This window comes from Stylophora pistillata, chromosome 2, assembly GCF_964205215.1.
Source record: "Stylophora pistillata chromosome 2, jaStyPist1.2, whole genome shotgun sequence".
NCBI lineage: Eukaryota > Metazoa > Cnidaria > Anthozoa > Scleractinia > Pocilloporidae > Stylophora > Stylophora pistillata.
The window spans coordinates 14,334,701-14,344,700 of NC_142520.1; the positions used below are offsets into that span (position 1 = coordinate 14,334,701).

General features: G+C 40.1%; 1 protein-coding gene and 1 long non-coding RNA gene across 4 annotated transcripts in view; one reads left to right on the forward strand and one right to left on the reverse strand.

Annotated features, from left to right (window-relative positions):
• The window catches only part of LOC148737260 (uncharacterized), a 90,870-nt gene that overhangs the window by 57,181 nt on the left and 23,689 nt on the right, over window positions 1–10,000 (forward strand). The window lies entirely within an intron of this gene.
• LOC111335134 (uncharacterized) overlaps window positions 1,471–10,000 on the reverse strand; it is a 24,991-nt gene continuing 16,461 nt past the window's right edge. For all 3 annotated transcript variants that reach the window (XM_022940994.2, XM_022940993.2, XM_022940992.2), the window contains 2 exons: window positions 8,211–8,309; window positions 1,471–3,718 (listed from right to left, as the gene is read on the reverse strand). In XM_022940994.2, the coding sequence (XP_022796729.2) occupies window positions 2,463–3,718; window positions 8,211–8,309 (1,355 nt within the window). In that variant the 3' untranslated portion in view covers window positions 1,471–2,462. The remainder of the gene's footprint in view (window positions 3,719–8,210; window positions 8,310–10,000) is intronic.

Here is a 10,000-nt window from a genome sequence, read left to right on the forward strand (position 1 = left end):
ATATTTTCGCCGATGTCTGCAATTGGATATTATTTCACTTCGCTTGTTTAAAGAGGCTTCATGTGGATAAGACAAGTTAAAAAATTTCTCAGTGAGGCATAAATTGCAACGTTTTGTGGCATTGGAATATGATCTAGCCCTTGCAATAATTTTCCATGAAATCGAATAGTCTTCCCTCTTCTCCTTTAGTTTCCACAGGTACTTGCTCAGCTCTGTGTCATTTCGCCGTCTCTCGTGGTTGAACGACATTTGGTGGTTGCGCCATCTAGTCTTAAAATCTGTCGCTGTGAGGCCAACGTAAGTTTCAGTTTCTTCCCTGGTAGCGACTGTGGCTTGGTAGACGACCTCGCTTTGCAAACATTCTCCTCCTAAAGGGCATTCGTTTTCGTTCCTGCAGTTGCACAATCTTTGGGGGCGGCTATCCTCGGACATTTTTGCGTTCCTGATTGTGGCTTTGTTATGCCCGTCTATGATCTGTTTCATATTTGGTGTGCATGAGTAGCTCAGTTTAATGGTGTTTCTATTGAAAATTTTCCTCAGTTTGTGGGTGACTGGAAAGCACTTGTCAATAAGGTTAATGAACGCTCTGCCAATGTTGGTCTGTACGTTTCTGTTAATGTTAACAGAAACGTACAGACCAACATTGGCAGAGCGTTCATTAACCTTATTGACAAGTGCTTTCCAGTCACCCAATGTTAATGTTCACAAGAGGAAATATTTAGCTTGGCTTATAAAGAGGAAATATTATCAAAACAGACAAAAAAACAGTTCAAGTATTAAGAAAGAAAACCTTCAGGAAACACAACAGTGGGCGTGAAGTGACTCGACCAGCTTGTGAGTTAACGTTAAATTTTGTTTTCTTAGTAATGAGATCCGCTTGGGGCTAATAGTAGGACTGGAAGGAAATTTTCGTTATGGAGAGGTTCAAAAAATTAAAGGCCTATTTAGACAGCTGAAAATTGATGGAGGTTTGAAAGTAAAGCGCAAGCTAAATCTGTTTATAATCAATGCTACAGATATGCTTTTTAGCATTGTCAAAGATATTCATTTTTCAATTAGGGGTGACATTTTTTATGAGTAAAAATCTGATTTTCCAGAGTGAATAATGATCTTCTAAGTAAGGACAGCAGCCCCCTAAAAGGGGGCAGGGACCGCACTCGTGGCCGTAGGGTTTTTCGTAACCTTTTTACGTCATGGCATTGGCCCAAATAAGAATATGTCCGCTAAGCGCTTCAATAAAAGCGCGCGCGTGGAAGAGAAAACTGTTGCTCGGAAACCCTTCACGAAATTTAGTGAAATAAAACTCGCTATCTAAAGTCCTGCCGTGATACAGGCTGTTGCTTCATTGTTATTCTCAACTCTGAGAAGTGGGTGAGGTAGATCATAAATGATATGAAACATTACTCAACCACCTGTCCGTAGCTACCAAAAGTAAATGAATCATAGACCCTGTCATTTTATAGACCAAACTTTCCTTACAGCTCTAAGCAAATTTATTCTAAAATATTTCACCAAGGGAAAGTCACAAAGATCGTTCTTTCAATACAAAACTGATGTCAGGTATAACTGTATCACAGTCATTATGTTCTACAATTTTCACAGGCCAAACTTGATCTCCTAAAGCTTAATCACACGAAATACAGCTTTGAAATACAGCAACTTCAATGTGTGGTAGCCTAGTTCAGGTAAGTTTAACTTCAGTCCCAAAAACAATAAACACAACTTTGAAATTCTGCATAAAAATACTGAGTTTGGTAATGCTATGATAATTTTGCTTACAATCAATTATTGAGGTAATCTAAACTCTCATCACATACTCAAAAATTATTTACAAAATATTTCAAAATGGGATGAATAAAAACTGTCCAAAATACAAAATGTGAAGACCCTCAGTTTGTTTCTAGATGAAACTACTTTTTGCTGAATTTTTTAAACGTGAACTAATTTATGCAAATACCCATAAAAATAATTACATCTACTTTCCTCTACTAACAAAAATGTAATAATTTCGAAATGCACTGTATCAGTTTTCACAGAAACATCTGTCCATAAATTCCAAACTGATCAAAGAAAACTTAAAACGTATTCTCCGATATCAGTTTCTGTCCAACTAACATTTACTTTGATAATGAAAGACAAAGTTTCTACATAAAAGTTCTCTAAGTATATACTAAGTAGTATATACTCTTAGAATATAAATTAGCATAATATTGCCTTCTCCACACAGTGAGGAAGGTAAAACTGTACCTGTCACTTTCTACACACTCGATAGAGCCTATCATTTTATATTACCTTAGGAAACTGTACCAACATAAGGTTTCCATCAAAACAATCATTCAAGTCATTCCCAGAGCTTTCCCCGATTTCATAAAGAGGGAAAAGCCCTGGGTACAAGGTCACATATTTTAACTATTCGCGATCGGCATCTACAACAGTGTGAGACAACTCGAGAAGCTCTAACTTCACTGAGCATGCGTAAAGGAAAACTTGTCTGATTCTCCTTTATTCAGACTTGGAGACTCGGCTCCTTTCTTAAGAAGATATCTCACTGTCCCTTCAAGTCCATGGCGTCGTGCCATCATAAGTGGAGTCAAACCATCTTCGGTTTTGGACTCAATATCAACACCATAAGAAAGTAATATGTCAATAATGTCTTTGTTGCCTTTGACCGTGGCCCAATGTAACGAATTCCGTCCAGAGTCGTCTGATGAGGTCGGATTAGCTCCCTTACTAATCAGACACTGTACCGCCTCTACCTTACCCTCCTTAGCAGCTACCATTAGTGGTGTCTGACCCAAGAGACCTCTTGAGTCAACGTCACTCATGTGACTGACCAGCAGCTCAATGACATCAATGTGATCATCATATGAGGCCAAATGTAACGAATTCCGTCCACTTTTGTCTCGTAAAGCTGGATTAGCTCCTTTACTGATCAGACACTGCACCGCCTCTACCTTACCTTCCTTAGCAGCTACCATTAGCGGCGTCTCACCTAAGCCATTTCTTAGCTCAGTATCAGCCATGTGACTGACCAGTAGCTCAATAACATCAACGTGATCACCCCGTGAGGCCCAATGTAACGAATTCCATCCGGAGTCGTCTGTTGAAGCCGGATCAGCTCCTTTACTGATCAGATACTGTACTGCCATTACCTGACCCATACGAGCAGCTACCATTACCGGCGTCTCACCCAGGTCACCTCTTGGCTCAACATCAGTCATGTGACTGACCAGCAGCTCAATTACATCAACCTGACCCCTATTTGAGGCCCAATGTAACGAATTCCATCCAGAGTAGTCTGATGAAGCTGGATCAGCTCCTTTACTGATCAGATACTGTACCGCCTTTACCTGACCCATTTTAGCAGCTATCATTAACGGCGTCTCACCCGAGGTACCTCTTGGCTCAATATCAGTCAAGTGACTGACCAGCAGCTCAATGACACCAACGCCACCTCCATATGATGCACAATGTAATGAATTCCGTCCTCTGTTGTCTCGTGAATCCGGATCAGCTCCTTTACTGATCAGACACTGCACCGCCTCTACCTTGCCATGCACAGCAGCATACATTAGTGGCGTCTGCTTAGAAATATTTCTAGAGTCAACACAAAGTCCACGAGAAAGTAGGGATTCAATTTCGGAGACATCTCCTCTTCTTGCCGCAAAGCGAAGCTGATCAACACTTGCGTCCTTGTTTTGGTTCGCAGAAGTTGCACCTACGATGGAGTTGTTCAAAAATGAAAATAAGGGACAAACGACACTTATGGGAGCTGATATGGGAGAATTGTGGGAATATTTCATTAAATAAAATATGAGGAGCTGCTTTTATTGTCTCATGAACTCAGTAAAAGCAAAGAAGGCCCAAACTCTCTATCAGAGGATAATATTAGGAAGTTTTGTATGAGAGTCTAGGCTCCGCTCTATTTTGTTATCTGGTAGCGATTTCAAGCCATTTCCTCGAGTTACCTCAGGTCTCATCCCACCACTGCCCGTTTAAGGCTAAAACTCCACGAAATGGCCTAAAATCGTTATCAGAGAACAAAAATAACACAAACCACACTATCTGAAGGTTAAGCATATTTGCTGTATTATTTACGTAGTTATAGAGCAGAGCCTAAAGTCCCATTCAAAGCTTTTCTAAAGTGCCCATGACACTTATTTTGTTATTATTTTACATCAAAATGTCATGACCCCAGAACATGTTTTAGCAAGATTAGAGGTATTTTTCCGTTTTCTGAATTTTTTATCAAGCTTTATAATCCATAGATAAAATGTCTGGCCGAACAAGAGGGGGCTGGGCGCCTTTACTTCACAGTAGTAAGCACATTTTCTCATCATGCAAACAATTGGCCTTTGTAGTTAGTGATTTCCCTGGCTATTTCGGTGATGGGTTCGTGTCATTATGTCCGATATTTCCTGTTTTTCTGCCAAAAGTTTCTTCTCCAATGACTCGGAATTTAATCATATTCCGGAAAACGTGGCGATTGAATCCGAAATAGCAACTGAAAGCGATGACATGGAGGACGGGGAGGACAACACAGAAGGGCCAAATTCAAACGAGCCATTGGCGTATCGAAAAAAATGGCAAAGGGACAGAATGTTAACCAGTCGTTTCAAAGGTCTCGAATCTACGGAAAGTGGCACGATACGTGTATTTTTGCCGACTTTAGTTACCACATGTTTAAGCCGGACACCGTCGTCTTCTCAAGCCAGGTTCTCGACTCTTATGTAAGACTTAGTTTTAAGGCAAACAACTTGTAATTTGTTTGATATGGCTGGACACAAGCAAAAACATAAATTTTGTAATCAGCGCATCGTCTTAGATCTTTCGAGCGGGAGTTTACAACCTGCATCAGTCTTCCAGTTTATCTTGCGAATGTTAGTAGGTGTTGTTTTGGCCATCGGTGCACCGAGTTCATGTTAAATTTTAAAGAAGGCCATTGTTTTCAAAAGAGCCAAGAATGCACTGACTCTCTCAAATCGCCGTCTGTAATGGAAGATACGAGAGAGCCGATCGGTTGAGAAATCCTCCGGCTCGAAATGTACTATAATACACTGAGAACTAATCGAACGTTAACAAGACTAGGGGGTTCGGCTTACGCCTGAGTATTTCTTTAAAAAAACAAAATTCTTACGAGAGAATACTGCAAATCTAATGTATATTCCGCTAAAAGCTGCGCGATCTTCAACTTACACAAATTAATAGTCTTACGAAAAATTATAGTTACCCAATCACTTTTATTTGAATGGAGCCATTTTGTTAAGTGATAACTTCAAGAATGAGTGTTAATTCATCGTCTTCTTTGCTGTCCTCAAGGCCATCCTATCGTCCGCTAGCTCGGGCAATTTCATCCACGCAATTTCATCTTCTGTGCCCTTGCGCGCGTTCGAAATCCCGCTTGTTATAGATGATTTCTCCATCATCTCCTTTACAAATTCTTCTCAAGCCCGTCTCACTTTGAATCGCTGCATATTACCTTTACCCTTAGCCGCAGAATTTATCCGTAAAGAATGAATAAAAGTGAGATTTAGCGTAGATTGCTTTGACTTGTTTTGACGACATCCACAACTTTCCAATCAGAAACAGTTCTTCCCACGGCTAGGTAACAAGATCTAACAGAAATCAGCTAAGGCTTTGTTTCCCAACATTGCATTTTATTACGAATCAACTTAACGGCCTGCTCCCAGTTGGCTTGTTAGCTCAATTGGTAGAGCGCTGCACTAGTATCGCAGAGGTCAGTGGCTTGAATCCCGTACAGGCTTGATTTTGTTTTTCAGGTCTGATTTTCGCTATTGCTTAAATAGCGCTATCTACTGCGAGGATCGTGCATCATATGTATCTAATACCGCAGTACAAAGTATATGAACTTCACATATTTCATTGTATCTCATTTATCACTTTCACGGGTTTATTACGAATCAACTTAACGGCCTGCTCCCAGTTGGCTTGTTAGCTCAATTGGTAGAGGGCTGCACTAGTATCGCAGAGGTCAGTGGTTCGAATCCCGTACAGGCCTGATTTTTTTCTCTCAGGTCTGATTTTCGCTATTGCTTAAATAGCGCTATCTACTGCGAGGATCGTGCATCATATGTATCTAATACCGCAGTACAAAATATATGAACTTCATATATTTCATTGTATCTCAGGGAGTAGTTCATCCAGACAGAAGGTCAGAATAGACGATGGTAGAGGATCAAGGGCACACGACTTTGCACATGAGGCAGCAATTCTCCCTACACTCTTCTCAGATAGTGGAGAGAATTCAGAAAACTCACTACACGTTGAAGCAGACGTGGCAAGCGAAGTTGCGCCACTGGCATCCGCATCCAGCTCAGACCGAATAGCCGTGATTTTGTGAAGAAAATACTCACCCATCTCATTTGCCAGCCTAGGAGCAACCGTATGAGGCGGCAGAGCCCTGTCTACATGAAAGTTCAAAAGGCGTTTACTGGCCCGAAAAAGCCTTCCCTGGTCAGAACTGTTCTCATCGATATATTGTTTATAATAGGCCCGTCTAGACTCATTCATGACATGCAATGCAAACTTTCCTTGGGCTTTAAATACGGCGAGGTCCGAACTAAGCCTACTAGCCCGCCATTTTCTTTCAGCACTCCGTCTTTCACGTCTCGCCTTCAATATTTCATCATTAAACCATGGAGGACGTGATTGAGACTTCAGGTGGCGAGCCCGAACTGGCGCATGTTTGTCCAATACTGATCTTAGAGTATTATTGTAGCATTCCACAAGTTCGTCAAGAGTATTAGGAGGGTCACGACATAAGCTGGAATTACGAATATCTTCCAAAAACTGTTGCTTGTTAATTGCTTTGAGTTTCCGGAACTCAGCGTGCATGACCCAAGAGGCAGACAAAGCTGTTCTAAGATCACATAGGACAACGGTCTCGGCTTATAGACGGGATCGGCTTAAAAGCAAATGATTGCAGTATTGAACGTCTGCGTGAATTTGAAGTCGGTGTCCACTTTTGGCTTATTTTTCATAAAAATCCAACAGCTTCTGAAAACTAAAAGTCTAGGGTCTCGGCTTATAGCCAGTATCGGCTTATAAATAACTAATTACGGTATTCAACATATGCGTGAATTCACAGTCGGTGTCCAGTTAGCGCACTGCGCTCAGAAACTGAATCCACCTATTTCGCCTTTTCATAGCCTCTGGCCTTTGATCGCCCTCAAAGGAGTCTCGTGGAGCGAAATATTCTTTTCCGAGTCAGGGGTATTCAAAACAACCCCAAACTACACATCGAAACGGCATTTTTTTGGTATAAAAGATCGTAAATAATAGATTCCACACTCACTTTGCTTCTCTGATTTAATAAACTTGGTCTTACTCCCTTGACGTCACTAATATTTGGGTACCAGTACTCTTTCACGCGGCAAAAGAGATAGGGGGAGCCTGAGTTCGCTCCAATTTCGGACTTTTATCGTCTCGTAAAATAACAAAGACGCATCAGAATCACTCACAAATCTTACCAGACACCCTTAACATGTATACCCTTCTATTTTCATAATTTGATGCAAAAAAATAGGTGTCAAAGGCACTTTCACATTTTTCTATTATAGAGATCTTGGCCCCCCTATGGTAAAAGTAAAAAGAAAATTAAGACGAAAATTAAATTTCGTCTGACATCTGTAAATAGCTTTTCGTAGAAGGAAAGGCTGAAAATTGACCAACTGACAATGAAGAAGAAAGGCTTTATAGAAAGGATAAAAAAAATTGTCTTCCTTTGTAGACCCAGCTCCAAGTTTTGCCTCTCTCGCTTCTGTCTTTTTTATAGTTAAGTCCCTTGACGACACATTGTATATCCCCTTTATGGAGTAGCTTTTTCATCAAGAAGCCCAATTTAAAAACAAAATAAAAACATCCTGGCACAGCTAAGAATTCAGAAACGCATAATTTCTCAGTCCATTTGCACTCGGCAAAAATTACTTCAATAACAAAATGTTTCATTACGAAGCAGAAACAAAAGTAAACAGTTTACATAAAATGACTAAATTATTAAAACTGCACATACAAGAGCGTTCTTACATTTCATATTTGTTCACTCTTCAGCTCACCAATCATAAAACTATAAACATTGAAGCTTCAAGCACTGGCTTTATAAGTTTTACCAAGTGTAGCCTATAATAACTGCCTGATTCCATTAACTCTTACACATTGAAAACATTCTGATGGCAAAATCTTAGGAACACCTGTATTAGACTGCTGTCCATTCTCATCTTTGGGAACTTTTTTGTCACTCGTAGTAGGACCTGCTTGAGGAACATCCGCATCTTTTAGCGTAGTGTTCCCTGATAATGTAAATATTGTTAGAAAATAAGTATTCAACAAGTTTGGGATAATATACGCACACAGAGTAAATTACTCATTCAAAATCCAAATTGTTTTTAAATTGTTTTGATTAAATGTCCGGCAGCCGGCCATTGTCTCCTATAGGCTTAACGCCCGGAAGTCAGAAATTCTACAGAATATCCACTAAAAGGCTGCTTCAAACTTTTTAAGAATATCAGATACTTGTTTAGTTTCGAAAAACTATTTTTTTTATTCTGTGGACAAATTCTCCGAGCTTGTACATTTTTTAATATCGCTCAGTTGTCGTCAATAACAAATTTTTCGCTTCCGATCAGACTGTCGGGTACGGTCTCGAGTGGACTAAATGTTCGACAGTTAGAAATTCTCACTAAAATGCCGCTGAAAGGCTCATTCGAACTTCCCAAGACTCTGAGATGTTTGTGTAGAAATGTCAAGCGATTCCAGAACTGGATGTGTTTTTCAATGGACAGATAGACTCTTCAACGATTTCTAGTCACCATGTTGGCGGGGGGCAACAAGCCATACCTTGTTGTTAGGTAACAAGCCATAGTATGTCTCATGATAATAAGACGCGCATCGCTACCTTGGTTTAGTTTTCGCCTTCTTTCTTTTCCGGCAGTATCAAACGTGTGCTAATACAGCGTTCCCACGAATCCACTGATAAAACAGAAATAAGCTTTACATATTTTGTACTTTCTTATATAATCTGTCAAATTCTCCGTGACAAAACAAAAACAAACACTTGCCGAAGGTCTCAAGTCGGTAACGTTGTTACATCTTTCTACATTCCTCTTTTGCTATAAGTCTGGGTCGCTTGGAAGACTCTTCATCGGTTGGTGGTAACTCGACTGAGTTTCGACCTTAACTGCTCGTCAGATACAACCCAAACATTACGTTCACAAGCAGAAAAAGCTAGGGCGACAAGCTCTCTTCTTTTTTTCCCGTTACACTTAACCCTCTTAAACTTAGGTAATCTTTGACTTCTCCTGAGCCTCACTGAAGGAAATTTTGGTAAGGATTTTCGGATTTTTACTACTATGTAACTCTTGAAGCCATGGTTCGAAAAAATAAAAATAAAATTATTCAGCTTGAAAAAAACCGAAACCAGTTCTCAGTACGTTTTAATGCTACCACCATTAAGCCAAAAATTAAAAGCTGCACAACATCGATGGCCAGAAAATAACTTTTGATTTATGGAAACATAACTTTAAAGCTTAACTTCATAACGTCTTAGTTCTAACATTATCCGAACCAGACAACTACATTTGTACCAAGTACCTTTTAAGCTTCTCACATTCTTACGCACGACAAAAAAGTCCCTTCTACATCCCAGTACAATCCCATTTACAGCTTTGAAAAACTGATATGACAGTCTCTTTTTCCTAGAAGTTCGAGCGGGCGGTATCCTACAAATCCTGCAATCTCATGAGTTTAAAGAGCACACAGTATTCTTTCATCGAATATTTCATTTAATTTGGACCCTTAGCGGATTTCAATCCCCAGTCCGAATCCGCTGGCGGATATAGACCCCCTTCGCAGACATGGACCCCCCATACCAACCTTTCCTGTTAACCATCGTTTAACCCTAACCCTAAACCCTAACGCTATTCTTAAAATCGTTTTTGATTTCAACCTATCGTAACCGTACAATCTGTGATGTATAGTCCAC